At 38.0% G+C, this 23,931-nt stretch overlaps 1 protein-coding gene and 1 long non-coding RNA gene across 7 annotated transcripts in view; both read right to left on the bottom strand.

Moving 5' to 3' along the window:
• Positions 1-385: 385 nt before the first annotated feature.
• The window catches only part of LOC109414469 (E3 SUMO-protein ligase PIAS3), a 43,135-nt gene continuing 19,589 nt past the window's right edge, over positions 386-23,931 (bottom strand). For 2 of the 6 annotated variants that reach the window (XM_029872307.2, XM_019688308.4), the window contains exons 2-12: positions 22,117-22,280; positions 21,505-22,054; positions 17,877-18,117; positions 17,707-17,812; positions 17,515-17,643; positions 17,287-17,453; positions 12,647-12,744; positions 12,393-12,588; positions 1,238-1,336; positions 1,007-1,112; positions 386-843 (exon numbers count right to left, since the gene is read on the bottom strand). In XM_029872307.2, the coding sequence (XP_029728167.1) occupies positions 690-843; positions 1,007-1,112; positions 1,238-1,336; positions 12,393-12,588; positions 12,647-12,744; positions 17,287-17,453; positions 17,515-17,643; positions 17,707-17,812; positions 17,877-18,117; positions 21,505-22,054; positions 22,117-22,280 (2,010 nt within the window). In that variant the 3' untranslated portion in view covers positions 386-689. Of the gene's footprint in view, positions 953-1,006; positions 1,160-1,237; positions 1,337-11,217; positions 11,814-12,392; positions 12,589-12,646; positions 12,745-17,286; positions 17,454-17,514; positions 17,644-17,706; positions 17,813-17,876; positions 18,118-21,504; positions 22,055-22,116; positions 22,281-23,931 lie in introns of those variants that run through there. The other 4 variants (XM_029872308.2, XM_029872309.2, XM_062851671.1 and 1 more) reach the window with 4 other exon arrangements.
• On the bottom strand, positions 8,438-11,112 carry LOC134288035 (uncharacterized). The gene is made up of 2 exons (XR_009997716.1): positions 9,580-11,112; positions 8,438-9,498 (listed from the first exon to the last, which is right to left on the bottom strand). It is a non-coding gene; the product is annotated as an uncharacterized LOC134288035 (long non-coding RNA).

A 23,931-nucleotide genomic window follows, 5' to 3' on the forward strand; every position in this document is an offset into this window, starting at 1 on the left:
CGCGTTGGTTCGATCCGTACCGCCTGTATTGAAGGAGGGGGATGTTGGAGTGCAATGGAATATGCGGAGTGCCCCTACCAAGCACGCCGCTGAGCTCGAGTTGGCAGCGTGAGCTACCACACTATGATGCCGTCGTTCCTGTATGTGCTTTTCATTCATGTTTGTCTTTTCATGTATATTGTTTACTTGTTGATAGTCAGTAGAATAAAGATGTCGTTTTTAATGTGTTTTATAGAAACGACGCGCGTTTTAATTATCTAAAATATCCGCGACTAATTATTGTGATTTCGCGCCAAGTATTCGCGTTCGCGAGTTCGGCCACCTTGGGCCCGAAATCATAAAAAGTTATTTGGACTGTGATATCTGAAAAATGTTATGTGAACCCTTTTATATATATTTGTTGCCTTTATTACAGTTGATTTGTATATAATCATTCTGAAAACTCGTTTAAATATTTTCATTCATGTAAACACTCCAAATATACGAGTTTAATAACTTAATGTGTACATGATAAGTGCCATATACAAAATGCAAATAGCGTTCCATTTCGTTTATGAAAAAAAAACTATTGTTTCATCTTATGCTTACGCAACTAATGTAAAACTATTGTAATGTACGCTCCTTGTTCTACACGTAAAATATGTAGAGCTGATGGTGCAGCAAAATTTTGTCCACTCTCATGCGCTACTCTACCGCTGCAAATTGTGCATATCGTCGCCATTTGTTGCACCGTGTATAAAACCTTGCATACTCCATTGACTGGTTAGGTAGGAAAGTTCTTGCGCATCGTTAATTAGCCGATTGTATATGTAAGATTGCAAATCTTCCGCAGCTGGTTCATATCTTGGAAAAATAATCATAGAAACTAGAGTATTTGCGATCAGTTAACATTTGGTCCTAACGATGATTAATAACGATGGCATGCCAAACCCCTCCAGATGTTTATGAGTGGCTATGGATAACCCGTGTTATGAACAATTTCCAGAATAGTATTTCATGAACTTACCTGTTAAGTGCAAGTGGATTGAGTGGTAAATTGCTAGCTTGTTCTAGTGGACTTATCGGCAACTGGTATGGAATGGTTGGCGTACTAGCAGTGGTAGATGAAACATCTGTATGTGTATTTGTGTTCATAAATTATTGAATAATAATTCAAGGTCTTAAAAGTAATGGAATAGATAAATAAAATAATAAAACCAAAAAATAATACATTGCATACAGCTGAAATCTCACTTACTATTTGACATCGCTGAAACCCCGCTATTGTACGCTGGTGGGTTTGGCGTCGATGGTGGAGACGGAGAATCTAGAGATATTACAGATTGCGATGCATCTTCTGCAATAAAAGGTACAGTAAATTTTACTGAAAGCTTGCTTAGGATTTATCCACAAACCATGTGGTCTTTCCCATTCAACAGTGTCATTAGTGATATTTGGTTTACTATTGATCCCTAAAAAGGCCACGTGATTTATGGATGTTTCTAATCAAAACATTTTATTTATTTTGATATAATTCTGAATCAAAAACTCTACCTCTGGATTGAAATGAGACACGGGTTTACTCAATGGATTTTGAATTGTGCAGACTATTTGTTTAGGTAGGTACGTTTAATTTATTTCAACAATTTAAGGACTGACTTGTTACCTACTCACGATTTCGAGAGCACAAATCTCTTCGTAAACAAAACCAGCGCATCTGATCTTCTTATTTTAATTCCTTCGGGACGATTTTTTTCACCAACCTCGCCGCTGTAGAACGCGTCAGCGAGGTGCAAATGACCCAACCGCCCTGAAAGGGTTAAGCTTATTACAAATGAACAAGAGCAGAATAATAAAATGCACTGTTGTTTGAATCTTGCTTCTTGAGATGTGTGCGTCTGAAGTTCTGATGTACGCTTGAAGCGGGATTTCAAGACGTTTGTCCTTAATGCCTAATAATTTGCCATGGTATGTGGGACCTAGAAGAGTAGCTTAAGCATTTTGTCCTCAAATCCAGTAAATTAAGCGAAATGAATGTGTACATTTAAGGTGAAGATATGATGAAGCCACAACTCGAATTTTCAATAGCACGAATCTGAAGAACCAAGCAATGATTTGCACCGAAAAGTTGATCGATTGATTAGGCGCTGTCCATAAACTACGTAGACTTTTTTTCGGCCATCTCAGACCCCCCCTCCCCCCTCGTAGACTTTTGTTCATACAAAATTTTCGAAATTTGTATGGAGCGTAGACTTTGGCTAGACCCCCCGTCCCCCCATAAGAGTCTACGTAGTTTATGGACAGGCCCTTACCAGCTGGTTAACCAGAAAGTGGGTACCATAAAGCGAGATACCAAAAACAATGATAGTGAAAACGAGTTGGTACCGAGCGGTGTCGCCAACACCTGATGCAACTTTACTTTTCCCCGATTTCAATATTATCCGCCTTGATCGATCCGACTAGTAAATACGGATGGATTTAGGCATCAAAAACGCAGCTCTCATTTTACAGAACCATCTGATGACACTTAGATGACATTTAGAGCGTGCTTGAATACGAGGGGAGTATCGTATCCGTAAAGATAATACATTTATGTTCTGAAAACACAAAGTCAATCGAAAGTTTGAACTTTTCCTAGTGTCAACAGTAACTAATCCAGTTGCCAGTTCTTAGGATTTTCTATTCGCCAGACTTTATATTAGACCGGGTCAAAAAAGTCGATTTTTTTGAACAAAGCTTTTTCGATTCCTTTTGACGTCCAAAAGAACTGTGCAAAATTTGCGAGCGATTGGTTGAGTCGCCGTATTCCGCATTGCGATTGAAATTTGTATGGAATTTAGTATGAGAAAACGTGCATTTTGCATTTTCCTCCTAAACTGATTTTTTTTTTGTCTAAAACTATCTAACTAATAACGTTGAAGGGTTTAAGTAAAGCCTAGGATATGCCGAAAAACTTTGCCGAAGAGCGCAAAGCGATCCGACACTTGTGAAAAAAGTTATAACGTAAGGTGGGGCGGGGCAAGATGGGTCATTGCCACTTTCGGGCGCATTACTCATGTTTTGGTTATGATAATAATTTTGTTAGGTGACCAGCATGAATATACAAAAGTTTAGAGTATTGATTGAAAATTTATTCACTCTCATTGGAAATAAAAAATTAAATTATTTTTAGCCGTTTTTCTTATGCATTTAAAAGTTATTTATTTTTTATTACAATACTATCTCATAACTCACTTCAATCAAGCGGAATGAACGCCTGAAATTATAATATAAAATTAAGATAATTTTTTAGTGAAAACTTCGATTTTCAAGTCATCTTAGGACCACTAAAATCATAAAGCTTTCTACTTTCTAAATAAATTTGTAAAATGTTTACTAGTAGCTCTTGATCACTCAGTATGGATATGGAGCATATATGAATACGGAACAATTCTTATATTTTGTCGTTTTTCTGTAATTCTGTAATTCTGTAATCTCAACGCATCCTCTGGCCCCTTTGCCTATCTGCGCTTTCCCCTCCGCTGAGCGATACGTCTACTAGATGAAACACGACGATGTTACAAACTCTGGACTTAATAAAAAGTGAGTTTCTAATACCGTTGGTCTAGCCGTCTAGACCTTCACCTACGGCACCAGTGTCCGATCCTTAAGGGACGGTGTGTGTTTCATTTTGGTAAGACAATAGATCCGTTGCGCACTGCTGTTTCTAGATCAATGACGTTCTGCAATGCAATTATGGTAACAAAGTCTAGTTATGATTACTTTTCAGAGAACCTAGTTATTTACAAGCCGAGCAGTAGTACCAGTACTAGTACCGAGCTTGTATTACTAGAACTAATAGGACTTAGCTCTTCTTACTAGTTTAGAAGCTTTTGTAAACTTAAGTTGAATTGTCTAGTAGTTATTATCTAATTCCGCTAAAACGCTCGTTAGCCAACTTGTAATTGTAAAAAGAATTAAATTAGCGAATTGTGACGTAGTTAATTAATGCCGGATTAGAAACAGCAGATGCGGTTCGCCAAGAGGTCATCCACTAATCAGTTATGTGAAACTATGGGACGGACAAGATATGTGAATTCTCGCAATTATTAATATTACTACCGATGGAAGGAGGAAGTGAGAGTTAGGGGAACTAGCTCGATTGTGGATGATCTCTTGCGGCTGTAAAAGAAGGCTGATTAATGTTAGTTAGTTTACCCTTTTCCTTCCCACGACTGGTATGATTATTGATTGAACAAAGATTGCTATTCTTGGTGTAAATTTGAGTCAATCTAATTGAAATTAGCTTTAAAGCAGATTAATTGATAGTAAACTTAGTTTCATTGTTCATGGAAGATTCTACCGTTACCGTTCTTAATTGTTGAGAATTCAATTGTTGTTGCTATTTAATTATTTATGTTCACATGCCATTGTGTAGTATTAAACTGGCTTGTCTTTAATGAATCAATGTAGCTCCGGAGCAACCGTGGGAAAGAGAGGGTCATTAAAATTTGTTAGGATACTCATGTGACATGGGCGACGATTCCAGCATGATGTCCTCAACGGTGGGTTGATGCGATCGTTGGTCATCACTATCAATCATCCATTTATCGGTTTGGCCTCCTCACTCGTTGTCGTCTTCAAGTGTAGTTCGTCTGGTGAAATGTAATAGAAATACAAGGTGGGCCGCTCATATCCTCCGGCCCAGCAGCATTAGTAAACAGTTGCGTGAAGTTCTGCTATTCTGCTATTCTGCTATTATCAACGCATCCCCTGGCTTTCGCCCATCTGCGTTGTCTTTTCACTAGGCAATACGTCTACCAATTGATGTTTATGGGCTTGCCGGACCAAGTCATGTAGCTAAGCCAAACACCCCACCTACAACTGTTGGGTAGGCACCATTGTCCCGCCCACTGGTCTTTTACAGCTAGTTGTAGGTGCATGTGTGCGTGTAAGTATTGGAGTGTGTGTGTCAGTGTTGGTGTATTGTAGGCGCCAACTCGTTCTAATCCACTCTGATAGCTAACACCCTATTGAACCATTACCCTTAAATTTGGCAATCTATGAAATAGAATGAGTTAAACGCCTGTAGAAAACAGTCAGTTAAATCAAACAAGGAATATTAGTATTAAAGCGAAGATACAACGAAGCAACGCCCCGAACCTCGAGAGCACAAACCCCAAGAACCAAATGACAGGCAGCGCCGATAAGTCGATCGACTGGCCACCATCAGTGAATAACCAATCGAGTAAACCCCCCAGCACAAACTGCCACCAGCTCTCCCGACCTGCGCCCAACAAATCCGAGGCACAGCCCAGCCTTAGCTTCACCTTAAAACCAAAATCTAGATTACAGAGCACAATACTTCCCAAGTAACCACACAGCTCGAGCCGCAAATCACGCACAACACGGCACAAATAAGACAAACACTACCACGCCCGTACAACCGAACCCGACCTAGAGTAGAGAAGGGTCTCTTTCCACTCCAACCCGGACTCAACTGCACCCACAGGGCAGCGCACCTCACCCACACCGCACTCATTCATGCATCACTGTCCGAGCCGCACGGTCACCTGGGTTGAGTCTATCTGCATGACCTCGCCCAACCCGTAACGCAGAGTTTAAGTCCCTCTCTTGCATTACAAAGTACTCCCTCTTCCCAAAAATCTGTGCGTGGTATAAATGAGATCTTAAGGCTGAAGAAATCGTCACCAATACAACCGCCAACACTGAGCACTCAATGATGTCGGCCTTATCAACGACGACCCCCTCAGTCCCAAACCCAATTATCCCACACTACCCAAGTAACCACCCTGCTGAAGCCGTAAGCACCACACGCACAAAGCACACACACACCGACACGCACCACCCCACACAAACCACCAAGGCCGAACAAAAGCGGAAAGCGGTGCCACCACTGCTGAATCACGAGTTTTTCAGTATAATTCAGCAATCGTAGATCCATTCTTCGACCCTACTCAGCCCTAACGGTCCATAGCAATGCCTGTCAATATATGCGCCTCACACATGCAACCCCTACACCCTAACAGTATGGTCACTTGGGTATCCCTGGGTTTTGACATGATGGTCAGGGATCACAGCCATCAAAACGTTCCACACTTTATCAGGGCTTACGACCTGTAGACATGATGATTTCTCAATAGTTTCAAGCTCTTTCGGACCTTCCGCTATTGGAGACCATCATGGCTAGCGGTGTTAATTCTTATATTTTGTCGTTTTTCGTTAAGAAAATGGGAATTACTTAAAAGGTTACCCATCTTGCTCCGCACTTTTTTCACGGCACTAAATCGGTTACTTTTTAAAGCTGCTGGTTTAACATCATATTTTGTATTTAATGAACTTTTCATCGCCTTTTAGCATAGCTAATTAGTGTATTGAAGAGTAGAGGACGAATACAAACCAATACGATTTGTATTTACAAAGTTATGATGATCCATCCTTAGGTGACCCATCTTGCCCCGCCCGACACTACAGGTGGTGCTTAACATATAACATGTACAGGAATAACATCAATAATAAAATCTCAAATTTTGACCTAATTTACCAAGCGGAAATTTTTTTTCACAAGTGTCGGATCACTTTGCGGTCTTCGGCAAAGTTTTTCGATATATCGTAGGCTATACTTTGACGCCATTAGTTGGACAAATCACATCATCGAGTGCATGTTCGTATACCATATTGAAACACACATTGCTGAGGCTAGAACACCTTCAAGTGTTTCTGGCCAACCACGGCCCCACGGGAAGCGTGTTCCGAAATCACAGCTTCAAAGTCACACGTTTTATGGATTCCAGGCTGACACATTGCTTACACTAGACAACGGACAACACACAGAGCACCCAATGGCCCAGTGATGAATTTTTCGTTTGACGAAAAGTTTCCACCGACTGGAGCGAGAATCGAACCCACACTCCGAGGTGAGCTCTTCAAAATTGTACAATATTATTTTTTTTCAGCTCACGTGAATATGCCTGAACAAAATAAACTGTGTAAATGTTTTCCAAAATTTCATTGATTTTGAGAGGCTTTGCCGTAACAAGTTGGCGCGTATGTATGAACGGAAGTAAGAATCGAATAGGCCTTTTCAGGTAGCAGGTCCGTGTATGCCACTGTTTACAACTGCCGAACAAAGGCGCAAACGCTGAATTGAATTTTTAAATTAAGAAAAATTCAATGATTTTTTATGTTTAAACAAAAGAGCACCTTTTTCTGATTTTTTCCAGATTTTTAGAATTTTATTTTGGTATCTAAAATCTATTTCAAAGAGATTTTTTTAAAATCACCTTTTGACAGCTGGGCAACTGCTTGACAGCTTCGCTAAGTACAAAATGCGACGAGGGGTGATTCGACAAATCGCTCCCATGCAAATTTGAAATTGATTTTTAAATAGGTTCCCGGGCTCAAAATTTGGATTTCGGCTCAGTTTGGCATGCAGATTCAGAATATAGAGCTTGCTGACGTTTATTCACCTCTCTCTTTCAAGCATGCAGGCGCGATAGGATTTGTTTTCATCGGGAAACCTTTTCTGATGACAACAAATCCTATTCCGCCTGCATGTTTGAAAGAGAAAGATGAATAAACGTCAGCAAGCTCTATGGAATTATCTCAACACCACTAAAGAAGCCAATTGTCAGTTTCTTAGGAGAACTGTCAAAAACCCCCAAAATTAGCTGATTTTAGACGTCAAATAAATAGCCCATAAAGGTGATTTGAATTAGGTGATTTGAATTAGGTGATATCACTGTACATAATTGAATTCAAATAAGAAAATTTGTTTTTGCGGAGAATTGCACTAACCCACTAGTGGAGCTGCACGAGAGTATTTTGGTCCTTATCAACGCTAAGAGTACACCCGATTCTTTTTTGCACGGATCTGGTTTCGCTATAACTCAGTCAATTTTTAATCGATTTTCATGAAATTTTGTACACATGTAGGTACGGTTAGTACACTACTATCAGTGTACAAAATTTCATGAGAATCGGTTAAAAAATGAGTGACTGGCAAAAACCAGACCCGTGCAAAAAAAAAAGAATCGGGTGTAGTGTGTGCTTATACCAAAGCGATCTGCAATCAATGAATAAGAGTAGTCGATGATGAATGCACTCTGGCTCTAGCTATTTAGTGGGAAATTGCAACTGCGGTTCATACAAAAAGCGTTACGAGGTTGTAAGAGGGTGTCAAAATAGCCTACCCAGTGTTATGTAATTTGAGAATAAAACCCTAATGTGGACATCATCATACCAAAACCAAAAATGTAACAAAACGAGAAGGTTGAACAAAGAAGAAATAAATGACCAATAAGAAACCATTTCAAATGAATACATCATACCACACGAGACCTTGATGGAGAAAATGCTTTTTAGTGGATGAATAACAATGCTGGCGTTTTATCGAACTTGTGTATGTTTGAGACCGTTTCTTAGTAAGTCGGATATCTCTAGACTAGTAAAACTACAGTTTGTTAGTTTTCTTATAAGTTGAATAATATATTCACTTTTGGACAAATTAACATAGTGATAGTTAGCATGTTATTTTTACTTGTTTGGTTAATGGTTTTGTTTTGGAATTTGAAATGATTTCTGTATACCAGTTCAATTATTTCCTCGCCTAATTATTCTCTACATCCTGTCCCTTTCACGTCCAAAACCAACTGATGACAATTTTTCATCAACTGATATGACGCTGCATACACCACAATTAAAAAAGGCGACATTCCGAGGTATAAATATGTTGAAAAAACTAAGAATTCCTATAAAATAACTAATAGTTGATCAAGTTTTTTTTCAGATGCAGATTTTAAGAAAATATAAGTCACAATTCGACACTGATTTTTCATTTGGGCCTAACTGACATTTTCGAGTTCTCTTCATCGATCCTCTCTTTGTGTTATCACAGAATGTGTATTGAGTTTTCCAAAGATTTTTTGGTTGAAATGTGAAGAAGACGACTGCATGTTGCTATAGAAACAAAAAGAATAATGATTTTGTTTGTTTTGATCAAGTTATTTGCGAAAAAGAGAGTCGACGAAGAGAAATCGATCAAATCAGTTAGGCCCTTATGAAAAATTATTGTCGAATTGTTCATGTTGTTTGTGGATTTACCGCATACTTCTTAATGTATGATAAAAGTGAAATTTGAATCAAAAAGTAAACAAAATTTATTTTAAATGAATATTTATACCTCGAAATATGTATAATTTGTTATTAGAACATCTGATTTTTAATTCCATGCCTATTTCACTTAGTTAGAATAAATAAGTCTTTCATGTTGAACTTAACCGTCGGAGTTATCATCATATTTACAGGATCGTTCTTTTTTAATTACATTTACAGCATCCTTTAAAGCCTGTGTCTACCATACCCCAACAAATCATACTCTCCTTTCTATAATAAGATGTTTGCATTCTATGCATGTTTTTAAAGCTACCAGTCATAGAGAATTTTGTAGACATTGAGTCTTATCTTCGAACCCATTCCACTATTTGCATAAGGATTGCTTGTTCTCAATTTGGGACTCTACTGCCGTGAATCACATATCTGTCCCATTTGCATAGGAAATCCAGCAAAGATGGGACTGATATGCGATTCACGGCAGTCTACAGAGTTGATGATAAGCGAGTTTTCGGATAAATTCGGTTCAGAACTAGTGTTCTCGAAAGTACCGTCAATGTGCCAAGCCAGTAGATGCTTACCGTCATAATTATGTTTTTTTGGCATAAATACGTCCAATCCTCTTCACCTGGGTATTATTCGGCTTGCATGTGCAATAAAGATTGTAGTTTTGCCAATAAACTTCATTTCAAAGCTCGTGAGCGACTACTGGTACACTGAGGGTAATTCCACTTAAACCTAATGTTCAACTGATTATCCGATCGCAGTCCGTAAATGTTATCGAGGGTATGATAAGAAAGAACAAGAAACAATTACGAGAGCAATACTGCCATCTTCCATTTATAGTTTCTGAACGATCCAAAGCAAATTAAAAAAAAAATAACTTCAATTCGCAAATCACCGTGAATGCATTATTTACCTATAAATTATGGACAATTATCGATTTATAACTTTGGCTGGTCATTGTTACAATTTAGACAAATTCCCGTCTAACGAGTGAACTCGATTGTGGAACGTATTTGTGTAAAAAAAACGAGTAGCAGGTACATTGGCAAACAGTGGATTGGTGTCGCTGTGATAACAATGGCACTGATCGGCGGTGGAACGAGATAAACAAATCAGTGAGGTAGACATTAGGAACATATCCATTTGTTGCAACTTGTCTGAAACTTAAAGGTGCGATTGCTTCTACAATGGACATTCTTGAAAATAAATTGTTGAATGATTTCTAAAACTTCGCCAACATATCGACTAGGTCCATCAAATTCGTCTACTTCAAACGTTTTCTTAACTCATTTTTTCGACTCTGTCGATCAGTGCTATCAATTTCTCTGTAATAAAATGATTCACGTCACATACTTGAATTCAGTAGTAAATTTGTTGTAACCGACTGTCTTACAATTTCTTGCCTTTTACATAAATTGACAATTGACTTCTCCCCAAACAATTTTCGTTCAACAGTTTAAAACTAATAGTGAAACAATTTGAAAACTATGAATGTATAATGCTATTAAAGTTTCCAATGTGTTTAGCATTGGTTCGACAGTATTTTGACAGAGTGCCATCATTCCAAGTCAGCGAATAAGATTCTCGTTTGCAGCAATTTTTAGCATTCATTGGGGTAATTTTGTGTTGCCAACTGAACACAGGCTGCGACATTCAATGCGCTAGGAAGGTTAAGGAAAACAAGAGAAAACATGCTAATGTCGCCGATTTGCGTATTAAGCTAATATTTTACTATTTGACCAATGCCAAATATTTGACCACTTCTGGCAGTTAAATTTTGATCAAGGTGTACTGGGCAAACAAAAATATTTGTCACTTTCGAAAAATGAATAGGGAAAAATAGGGCCAAACAACTTGTCAAAATTTATTTGTCAAAAGTGGTCAAATAGTTGACGTCTGAGCAAAGAGTGTACGAGCACCTTGAGTATTGTGATGAATGTGTATGTGAAAATAAAGATCAGGTGTCTACCCCGTTTGGCATAATGGTCACTAGGCATAATATCGTTTGGCATAAAACTAAGACCGTTCGCAATGCTGTTTATTTTGTATGGCGAGTTTTAAAATTTTTAAAACTCGCCATACAAAATAAAACAGCATTACGAACGGCCTAAGTGTAGTTGAATTTAATTTTCATAAATTATTATACTCATCAATATTCAACTGTCTTTGATAATATTTGTAAATCAGGCAATAGAATGATTATTTTTCGAAATGCATCTTTTTATGCCAACTGTTCTCTAATATTTCAAGTGATCTCATGGAAACGTCCCTATGACAAATGACCCTTTAAAATGTTTATCGCATGAATCATGTTTCATGTGAGAAAGAATAAAAAAAGATGTAAAAATGGTTTGTGTCATTTGGCATATGGTTATTTGGTATAACGAACTGTTGCGACATAAAAAATACGCATTTCGATAATGCCTAATATCCAGTATACTAAATAACCGGTATGCCAAACGACCTTATGCCAAATGACTATGCCGAATAGCAATAAACCAAATGGGAGCAAGGTGACGTTAGTGAATAGTAATAGCAAACGTGACTGATATGCGATCATAGAGCCGTTAGAATGAGTGCAAAGCATTTCAAAAATGCTTTTGGCAAAAACAATATTCCGATTGATTCAATTATGCTGCAGGGAAATCTACACATTCAATTTGTTTCACTATCCATCATTTCTTCGCTGACAATATCAGAGTTTTCAAGAACTACATCTTCAGATTTTAAACAACGTACGAGGGCAACCAAAGTACAGCATTTAAGATTAGCCCGTGTATTGCGTGAATAAAATAGAAAGAAAAACAGATATGTTTTTGATTATTTTTGATCGAATGCATCATTAGTTAACATGTTTGAGCTTATGAACAAATCAAAATATAAATAAATACTCATAATACACAACCAATCGTGCGAAATGGAGTTGGCATTTTTTTTAAACAAGTAGGGTGATGAATTTGTCTTGTGTCAAACAACAGTTAAAAAGACGATAATTAGGCGTCTGTTCATGCCAAATCAGACTTAATCATAAATACCAAATGTGACCAAATATGTTCGCAGTGAGACCAAGTATGGTCAATTTCATAATTTGTGTTACCCTAAGCGAATACCTAAAAAATAAATGGCATTTCAATTCGCCTGATTATCGCATCTTAAAACAAAATTTCTCACAAATTATCGCGACTTTCCATTTTGTGAGCTTTGTACTCGAACACTTTTTCGTCTAATTCCGTTGTCGGTAGTCGAGTCTGGTCTAGAGTCAGTCATTGTATGAGTTCTTTTCCCATTGGACCTACCATTCATTTTTGGTTTAGATACCGCCGAAGCAGTAGCTGTAGCAACAGTCATAGCAGAACTTGTTGCACTAGCGGCAGTGGTAGCACTCGAGGTGGTTACATTGGTGCCACCCTGCCCTGGACCTGCAGCAGTACGTGTTACTGTTTTGCGCTTCAACGGGAGATCATCGTCGGAATCGCTGAGCGTTAGATCCACCTGTACAAAAAATCCGATCAATAAACCTGTAATTTTATCTTTATTTTATCTTTAGTACCGTGTCACTGGATGGAGCTGTAGTCGAAGAAGGTTCACTACTGGAAATAACGCTGGCTTGATTGATACTGGATTTTGGAGGGTCCGTTGTGATTATCTCTGTAAAAGTATAAAATTGTTATGTACATAATATTATTGGGTATATAACATCTTCAAACAAAGAAACGATTTAACAGAGAAGAGAATGGAATATTATCTAGTACGACAACTATATGCAATCGCGCGCGATTCTGATAATAAATGCACGCCATTTGTGCGCGAGTATGAAAATTAATTTACGTTGAATTTGATTTACAGCAGGGACCAACCTTTTTCGCTTGGTTCATAACTACATGTTTGGTCCGTACGATCGCAAAGTTGGTCAGATATTGAAACTTTTGGCATCAAAATAAAGCCTGATACTAGGGCTAATGTATGCCTGGGTCGAAATATAAATTATTTATCTACCGTGGGGTGCCCTAATTTCGCGCGGGTCCAAATTTTGCTCATTGATACTATTTAGAGATCATTATAAAACTAATTGTGCAATTGTCTACAGTTCACTTTAGCCATACTATCTATAGTGTTATTTGGACAATTTAACAATTAGTTCTATGATTATGATCTCTTAATATTATCAGTGAGCAAAATTTGGACCCGCGCGAAATTAGGGCACCCCACGGTACTTATCAACCGTGACAGTTTAGTCGAAAAAATTTTCCGGCCCGCGGGCAGGACTGTTTTATGTGTTCAACGGCACAGGTAGCTAAAACTTGTCAACTAATTCAAACTTTTTCACTTGGACGACTCAGATATAACCTAAAGCTTTAATTTGATGTCAAAATACTCCATGTATGTTTATTTTTGCGAACGCACCGATTGCAAATGTGAGAAATATGTTAAAAAGGTTGGGCAGCCCTGCTCTATATGTTTCTTTCATTTTTTTTATAGAGAATTGCTGAGAGCCACTCCTAGCGAAATCTCTTCAAAATCGATAGAAAAATGTTAGAATAATAGACATCGGTCAGATTCCACAAATAAAATTGCACAAAGAGAGATAAATTGGATAAATTTCCAACTGAGCCTCTAGAACAAGAAACTTTTCGAAAATTCATAGGAATACATATATTTGAAATAAAAAACCAGAATGAATCTGAGTGAAGTTTTTTGAAGAAACTCTGATGTTTTTTTCAAGGAAGTCATAGATACAAATGCGTGGAAGAATGGAGTGAAAGTTTCTTGAAATCGAAATGCTGGGGACCACTCCACAGTTTGATTTCTGGAATATATACTGACGAAACTCAGTGAAGGAACTACTGCAGTAACCTCTGGGAAAATTCCAAGAGATCAGCGTTGGAATTCTTCAAGAATCTCCTCAAGATTTACCTAAGAAAATAAGCTTGAAATATTTCGGAATTTTCTTTTGAGTTTTTTTTTAGTTTGCACTAACAATTACGCATTTTATAAGGTTTGCCTCAACATAAATTTGCGGAGATTTATTGGAAATAAGAATTGGGTAACACTTTTCACTCTTCCGAATAGAAAAAAAGAAAGAGAAAAAACCGAACCACCGAAGCAAACGCGCGCGACACCGGCACCCGGACGGAATCCCACCACACATTGATGCACGCTGGGTTCGCCGCCGTCGAAATGATCACTTTCGAAAAGAAAAAATATCGTACCACCGAAGCAAACGCACACGACACCGGCACTCGGACGAAATCCCACCACACACGATGTAAACGTTTGCATGGATGATGATTTATATTACTAGCCAAAATTTTAGTTATTTTAAGGTTGCAGCCGAAATTCCATAACAATCGAATCGCTAGCAAAAGATATATTGATCACTAAACATGATTATTTTGTATGGAAATCGGCTCTGCCTTTATACTTATTTCTCGTAGTGTATACAAATCCATGCAATGGCAGGCAAAGAAAGAAGTTGAATAGAGGCAGGCCAAGTTGAATAGAGGCAGGCCAAGTTCCAGTGGGAACGTAGTCAGAAAGATGAATGCTTTATAAATTCTACGGGAGCTCGGGCAGATTTTTATACGAACTCTTCTGATGAATTCTATCGGGGATGCTAGAAATATTTGTAAGGGGATTGTAGAAAACAGTAGTTTCTTAAAGAAACGTTTGAAAAATGCAATAAAGATACACACCGAACGCTTTCAGCAATATTTTGCTTAATTTTGCCGAGCTGAAGGGTCCAGCAAAATACTTTGCTGAACTTTCAGCAAAGTTTGCTGAATTTCAGCAAAACGTTACTGGTGATCAGCAGAGTTTACTGAACAAATCAGCAAATTCTGTTATTCTGTTATAATCAACGCACCCCCGGGCCGTGACCAATCTGCGTTGTTTCGCTGGGCGATACGTCTACCAGTAGACTTGTATCTGCCCTATGCTAAACCGATTAGCATATCAAGTCCTTTCCACTGATGAGTAGGCTCGAATGTCCCGCCCCTCCCTATAACCCATAGGGGGAAATAAGGAGTTTCCAGTTTCAAGTATTGTATTGATTATGACACCAACTCTTTCTATTCCTTGGTAAAAAAAAAAAAAAAAAAAAAAAAAAAAAAAAAATCACTAGACTTGTTTTATCCGACTACTATTAATAATGAACATAATTAAGATACAAGTTTGCATACACAATTGTAAAAGCAGTGTTAGATACTTTAAAGTGAATTGAAAAATGTAAATAAGATAAATTGTAAACTATTCCGCGGCGACACGAATGCTTCAATAGTGTCATAAATAAACGCGCAAACAAACAAATAATTGATATTGAAGTATGCATATTGCATTATCTATTAGCAAAGTCGTAGAAAGAGTTGGGCGCCTGATTATAAAATTGTTGTACTTATCTTGTGTGTTTCGGACAAGTCCCGTTTGTGTTGGCCATTGGGACACTTCTTGCTTCAAAACTGTCGTTTCTGGAATGGAAAGAGAATAATTGGCCGCACAACTCCGCAAATGGGCGGCCCGCACATATTAGTATAATGTTGCAATGATTGAAAATAGTAGAGTATAATTGTTAATCTTTTTTTTTTTTTTTTTTTTTTGCTAGGTTTCTAGCTGCACTCTGAATAGAGTTGAAACCTCTACACTAGACCCGAAGATAGAAAAGAGTACGTAATCTTTCAGAAGCAGTTTGCCAGCCGTACGCGGAAAATGATATCCATTAAGACACTGTTGCCTACTGACTCAGAAAGTTACGGTAGAAGGTTGGAAAGTTTTCAATTGGTCAGTCAGTCAGCATTTGCTTATGTAGTGTTATGGTCACACGGTTTGTATTTGTCGTCTTGTTCGATTTTGTGGTATGGTTCAATATGTTTTACTTCTCGTTAAGTCAGTTGTCGTATGTTTGTTTTTTTTTTCATCGAATCAATCAAACCCTGTATGTTAGAATATAGTCGATCCTGTGCCAAATTGTTTTCTTGATTTCGCTAATCGTTTTCTACTTCTCTGTGTTCATTTCTTGTGTCCTTTAATTGTCATCAGTTCAAAACCCACAGAAACATGCAACTGAACTTCTGATATTTTTCTGTTGGTGTCAAAATGCCATCTAAGAGATAAACAAAAATACGTCAAGTTGGTCAGTTGACTGCAATAAAATTTTAAAATAATAAAGATTGCTTGTCAACTATTATGTATTCGTCCTCCTACAAATACTATGAAAAATGTTCAAATTCGTTCAATTGTCCTATCGGTCCTACCTAGATAAACCATGTCATTTTCTCAAGCGTAGCCTAGAAATACACGAGTAACGTTGTTCAGTTAATGAAAAGCAGTCAGTTTTTGTCCAAAATGTCACGTCGAACGCATTGACGTCAACAATGCGTTTAAGTGTTCGCACGTTAGCTTCGAATCTATCAGCACAATTAAGTGCTGCAAATCTCCTTCCCACTATTAATTCTTCGGTCGATTTTAATTGCTTTATTTAAAGAAAATATGACCAACTAACATTCTAAAAATTCGAAAAAGCGACTATGACATTAATGAATTACTAATCAAAATCAACCGAGAAACGTGGGAAATAGAGCCCAAACAACATTTTGAAGTCAGCTGGCTGTAAAAGGTTAAAAAAAACCTGTCACAAATCCTATAGTACTTTTATGAGGATTTGTAACGATCATCAAAACCTTCTCAAATCCAACCGACTTGGAACTATTGCTTGAGAATAGACTCTACTGAGCCCCGGCGGTTCCTCCTGTTTATCGAGCATGTCTGATGCATATGATCAGCCATACTCCATCTGCAGCAGCCGGTTCGTGATGAACCGTTGGAGGCGCATTAAAGTGTTTAAAAGGTGATATGTTTCACTAAAGAACACTACATTACAAGAATCAAAATGAAACTCCTTCACTTTAATACCGTCAACCCCTGCGAACTTGGCCAGGGGTTTACTGAACAAATCAGCAAATTTTGCTGAATTTCAGCAAAATTTGTGCTGAAACCTTCAGCTCGGCAAAATTCAGCAAATTTTTCCTAAAACTCTCGATCGATTTTTGGTGTGTACATCTATAAATATTCGTAACTATGAGCTCTAAGCAATCCTTCAATTGATTAATCACAATCATCAAATTCGATCAATTTTCTTCAGAAATGTCTCTAAAAATGGTACAAGACTGACTGTTAGGTTATAAGCCAAACACTTACCAATATCATCCGAAACAACCTCCACTTTTTGAACCGGTTTGCTGGGTGTATCCAAAGTGCACGAATCGTTGCTTTTAACGTGAGTACTCCACGATCCATCTTTATGTAGCTGAATTTCATTATCTTCGCTAGACAACTTGTTAGATGCGAGTACTTCTTGGAAATATCTATGGAAAAAAACAAGCGAAATTAGAACTTGTTGGTTTGAGGCATTATAAATGTCAGTACCCATCGATAACAAGATTGTCATAGATGGCCGCCTTATCGCAGACCGGGCAGTTCCAGGTTGGCTTGCGCTCGTTCATCTGCAGATACAGTGACGCATCAAAGCACTGCAAATGCGAGCATGTCGATGATCTGCAAGAGATGAAAAAATACATCAAAAGTAACGATCTGTTTATGGAATTAGATTGTAAATACCTGCAAGGAGTCGCCATGCGCATCTTTCCCAACGGACAAACCAGAGAGACTTTCAACATTGTTGTTGCAATCTCACAGTCCGCATCTTCATTCAGCTTTTCTTTGACTGTAAGAAGGACGAAAAAGTAAGACTGATACACTCAACGCATTCAAAAGCATACTTTACTTACTCAGAGCCCGTGTGTAATCTGCCGGTTTGACTCCCTTTGTCTTCATGCGTTGCAGAAGTTGAGAAGAAGTTAGTTTACGAACCAGATAACATGCCGCCGCATAGCCTCTATTGTACTCGGTGCACCAGGACACCGCAATGTGATTTGCAACGAGAGGCGAGAGCTTCACATTAGGTGTTATGTTTACAGGTCGTGGAGGACGCTTTGGTTCAACTCCAGGCTTGTTCGTTGGGATAGGATTCTAGGAAAAAGAAGATATAGGTTATGCACGTAGTGTAGTGTTTAAGTTGAGAACTTCAAAAACAATCAACTGGTTGTACATGCGCTTGAGCAATGTGTTTGAAAATTATGTCTAGAATTTTATGTGGTATACTTCTAGAGTTTGAGCTTCAGCTTTATTGACCACTTACTCTAGCATCGCTAGGACAGCTACGCTTACAGAAAGAAACAAATAGATTTTTTTTTGGATTAACCAGTATCTCAGTGTGGTCAAATATTTGACAATGAATTATCGGTATAAACTTTTGGTTGACATTAATAGAGAAACGCCCTTGGGTGAACGAAATGACAAAAACAACTTATTATCCCGTAAGCTTCAATGAAAAGAAAAAGTGGATTCAACGTTTGATTCACCCTAGGTGAACTACTTCCATTGGCCTGATTTATTGAGAATTAATTTATATTATGATCAAATATTTTACCCTGTGTATGTACTAGCATCTTAATTTTAAGTGTTAATGATGTTCTATATTTAGAAGGAAATAGCGCCTGCCACGTCACATTAGAAAGGAAGTGGCAATCGAGATGACAATGCAAACGCTTGCCCACAGCAGACTGTGGAGTTTACTGCGTTTGCGCAAGGTTATGTGGATGTCAGAGTGCTTAACGTTAACGTTAACGATTGTAGTAGCAGTGTTGGTAAACTCACACTCAAAGCTGGCTCATGAACCGTTCCTGCGTGAGCAAACTCGCGCGCGATTCTGAATCATTTTCTTACGCGCGAGATTTTTATGCAAAATCTCGCTCTCACGAGTCAAGCGCCGAAATCTCGTTCGCTTGTAAAACGAATCCAAATCAATTTAAACGACATTCTTTATAGTTGTACGCATAATTTTGCCTTATTCTATCATACAATCCTAAAAACTTCGTTGTAAATAATAAGAACACCTAGAAATAAAGCAATGAGTAAAATCACGAGTCACCTCATGCATGATTTTTTCGGCGGTGAGTTTGGCGAGTGAAGAATCGCGCTACTCAACCATGAGATTTGAGAATTTGAGTTTTTACCAACACTGTGTAGTAGTGCTGTAAACTCGTTTCTGGTTCCAGTGGAAATTATAGCGATGCATAAATACGTGTTGCTTTTTCTTTTCAAGCAACACCTATTTCATGATTATCCCTTCCCCGCCCATGGTGTCTGTAGAGCATCATCACTTTTAACCCTTGTAGGGTAGCGAACCACTTGGGCGCAGCCGGTATTTTGGGCACTCTTCGCTATAACTCAGATAATTCTAAACCAATTGACTTGAAATTTTGTACACAGCTTTGCGTTCCAAAAATTGTGCCAATTGGTTCAGAATTGGCTGAATTATAGCAGAAAAGTGCCCAAAATAGGACCCCTGCCGAGATGGTTCCACTTCCCTATCTCTGAAACTAATAAAGTTTTTTGAATGTTTTGAAATGCAAATTATAATTTTACATGTTTTCTCTATCTTATGGCATTACATAGTATGCGCATACAAATTCGATGTTTCCGTTAAAGAAAGTTGCCACGAAAATCTATGTTTACGACAAAAAAAATAAAGACGGCTTAATTATTGACATAGTTATCCTCATAGAATGGAATAAAAATAGTTTTCTAACAGATTTACTATATTCATTTGCGTGCGTTGAAAAGAACGGATATTTGGTTACAATATCAATGGTGCACGTATGCACCGCTGAGCTCATGGCGTGTAAAAAATGAGCTATTTCCCAACGTTATCACCCTAATAAACCAACACAATAAACGGACCGTAATGTAGACGGTTCAACAATACTACATACTGTTCGAACTGTATCCCGAATGGGTGGTTAAGCAAATCTTATGGTTATCGTTTATGCGGGCATTGCTTGCATCCCATTCAAGAATTCTCCTGGCGTTGAAATTCATAGTTTTCAGAAAATATCTTGTCTCGAATCGTAATGGATTTCTCGCGCTCAGTATCATACGGGCGTATCTACAATGATCGATTTCTCTTCATCGATTTTCTCTTCGGCTCAAAACTTGGCCTGCAAATCATTGTTGGTTGTTTTTGTTGTTTCAGATGCTAGTCCTAGTCGTCCTTCACCAAAATACACCGAGAGATCATCCGAATATTGGTCGTATTTTCCGGAATAATCCGAAGAGAAAATCGATGAAGAGAAATCGATCATTGTAGATACGCCTGTATGATACTAAACGCGAGATTTGTTTTAAAATGGTTTGGAAAGTGGTTTCTGTAGGTTATCAAATGAGCATAAGAAAATTGAAAAAATGTTCTTCAATTCTTCAGAGCACCACCCCAGATTTAAGTTCCAATAGCCTTGGACTATAATTTATGCCTAAAAAATAAGATTTTGTTCTACCATTTTGAGCACAAGTACCATCAGGGTACCAGATACCGCTCATCTAAGGTCAGTTTTGCAGAAAAACATCATCTGTTAAATGACTGGTAACCTAATTTATAATGTTTTTGCATTTTATGTTAGTTTAATCTAAATACAATCAAATACAAAACAAGACTTTGTAGAAATTTTCATAAAAGTATGATTTTATTACAATTTGTGTGAGACCAAAGTGGTCCTAATTCCGCTCACGAACAAATGTATGCCATCTTTTAAATAGACTTTTGCGGAAAAGTGACTTATTATTGCCACTCTATGTTTTTAGAATTATTTTTTCCTGTTCAGTGGAAATGTATAATAGTGATTAAATACACTGTGTACTAAAATCGACAGATTTTTCGATTTTCACGTATTTTTTTGTGTGAGCGGTTATTGGAACACATAAAATTGCCTACAGCTTTTTTTGGGTCCAATAGCCGCTCAAAAAATTCCACTGTTTTGTTTTTTAAATTTATGTTTTTCGGTAAACATTGCATAAAATGTCTTTGCTCTCATATAATTCATGTTGTCCAAGAATATCACCGACGAATAGAGTGTATTTATGCGTGAAAACTTGATTTTTGCAACAGTGAGCGGCTATTGGGTCATGAGCGGCTACTGGTACACTAACGGTAATAAAACAGATTTTTAAATACAAAATGAAGTAACGGGCGGGATAGGGGTCATATTAATTCACGCACCTTAAGACGAGTTATAGTTGACCTAATACACAAATGAGACGATCGTTAGGCGCCGTCCACAAATTACGTAACGCTCTAAGGGGAGGGGGGGAGTCTGGCCGAGCGTTACGGCCCATACAAAAATTTTAGGGTTTTCATACAAAAAAGCGTTACGGAGGGGGAGGGGGGGTCAGAAAATGTCGATTTTAGCGTTACGTAATAAATGAATGCTGCCTTATGAGACTGATTCAGTTATTCCAAAGCAAATCAATCGATAAAAAGTTAACGATTTTTTTTATGTGTTGATTGATTCTGTTACTCACCGGAAGCGGGCACAGTTTGTTGTTCACCTTCACAACAATATTAGGGGGGAAATAGTCTTCCTGCTCGCACGAAGTCTCCAGCAGGCAAAACCGCAACTGAACCTGAATGGTGTGTTCGATTTTGTTAACATTTCGGATATCCCTGTTCGTTGCGATATCAGTTGCTTGCTGAGGAGTCAAGTGGAAGAAGAATGAGCCCTCCTGGATACGCTGCGTGGTATTGCTCGGCACAAGTGTTGCCGGCTTTAGCAACGTTGCCAGAACATCGAAAAATGCCAGCTTCTTTAGCTTTACATCCGGATGTATTGGATAGCCCGGATTCGGGGTTGCTTCTGGATATGGAATGGGAACGATTCCGTTTGCGTGAACCTGCCCGCCACGGTTATCATTCTGCACTGCATTTGCATACTGTTGTTGATACATTCCCGACGGTACGCGCGAGATTACAGGCGGCTCAGGTGGAAGAACAGGCGGTGGAGGTTGTTGTATGGGCTGAGTAGTTATCACCGGGGTTTCTGCTGCTTGTTTCAGCAGTTCTGTCTCTTCTTGTCTATAAAAAATAAAACAACCGATATAAAAGCATACAGACGGTAATGCATGGATGTGACATACGCTTTTTTGTGAAGGTCTCGTACTTTGTACTTAAGAACTGAAATATTTTGTCGGACTAAGATCAACACACGTTCAATCAGTTCACTTTTACGCCCACTTCGGCTGATATTGTTTTCTCCAAGTAGTTGCTGCAGATCAGATACACGAAGCTGATGTACTAAGTCCTGTTGAAATATAGTGAAAAAATACGGGAATCATAGAATTAAAAAAAGAAACAACCTCAAATATGTGTTTGATATCCGCGGACAAGATTAACGAAAGATTGACTAGAAACCAGAGAAAGGAATTGTAGGCCAAAGAGGCACAAAACAAGCAACAAAGAAGGCGCCACGATTACTCTTTATCCCAACTGATAACAGATAGGTTGACATGATCTCGAAAATTTTGGTTAGTAACAAAATAGAAGCTAAATTTGTTGCGTACTTTTTAACTCGTGAAGTCGTGAATAATCGATTGTTACTAATCCAAAATCTAAACTATTTGACGATAGATCTTCAACAGCGTTGCAGTGTTTACCAACTTAAAGTTAGGGGTAGGCGGGGCAATATGGACACCCTAAGGTTTTTGCTAACTTTACCTGGCAAGATGTCAAAAAAGTTTAGTTTTTTGATACATGTATCCTTTTAAAGTCTATTTAGCATGTATTGCATAAGAATGCTCACGAAGAAAAAAGATGTATCCACTTCAAAAAATGTTATGAAAAATGTTAGTTCACGTTCATATGGGGCAGAATGGACATTGCCCCATGGGGGCCATGAGACTTTTACGAATTTCATACATTATTTACACATATAAAGTCATTTCATTACAAAATAACTATTATGGATGAATAATACGCCGAAGGGGGCTGTCCATAAACCACGTGGTCACGGGAGGGGGGGGGGGGGGTGGGGTTGAAAAGTCTCAAAAAATGACCACGTGGTTTATGGACAGCCCCAAGTAGATCATTTTTGTTCAGATAATTTAAATTCAGGCTGTTCTGGATAAAGCTTCGTTTTTGTCGGCATGTACAGCTGTACCTAGAACTACTATTTTCCATTGCTGTCGTTTTTTGACCAATTTGTTTCACCCTATGTCTACTATAGTGAACATTTAACCGAAAATATGCTGAAATCCAAGAATTTGGTTGATTTGTAATTTAGGTTATATTTTTCCCTTGCCGCTTCTTTCAAAAAAGCAGCAGAAGATATTTCCAAACTTGATTTTTGATATAATAAAGAAGAAAATATAAACATGTTAAGCATGTAGATACAGCAAAACTACTTGCATGTGTTCTAGAAATATCAGGTTTTAATCGACCTGCAATAAATTAATCACTAAATCTTATTTTAGATGGTGTGAAAATTATAATTTCCATGCACAAAAAACGGAGGACGCAACTTTTTCGTGTAAAATCAAGTATAATTTTAATTTCGAATGTTTCTTTCCTGAAACTACGTTTTAGACAAATGGACTATATTCTCCATTCATTAAAAGTTCCAAAAAGTTCGCATATTTCAAAATATTGAGGGTGCCCATTCGCCTACCCCTACTTCTCGAAAATCGTAGTGCAAGGCTTAAATATTTCAAAACTCGTGCTGAACGATCTTTATCCTATTATGTTCAAGTTGGGACAAACCTATGTCACATTGGGCAAATTGTCGCAACAAATTCAGGTTGCGATATTGCCATTATTGTTGCATGATGCTTGAAATTTGATTTTAGTTAAATCATGAAAAATCCTATCATTGCTTCCCTTAGGCCTGAAGTACACAGTTAATATTAGGCGTACAGTGTCTCCAGAGAAGTTGTTTGCATTTGTTTGCTGCATCTTTT

Source organism: Aedes albopictus, chromosome 2 (genome assembly GCF_035046485.1).
Source record: "Aedes albopictus strain Foshan chromosome 2, AalbF5, whole genome shotgun sequence".
Classification (NCBI taxonomy): domain Eukaryota; kingdom Metazoa; phylum Arthropoda; class Insecta; order Diptera; family Culicidae; genus Aedes; species Aedes albopictus.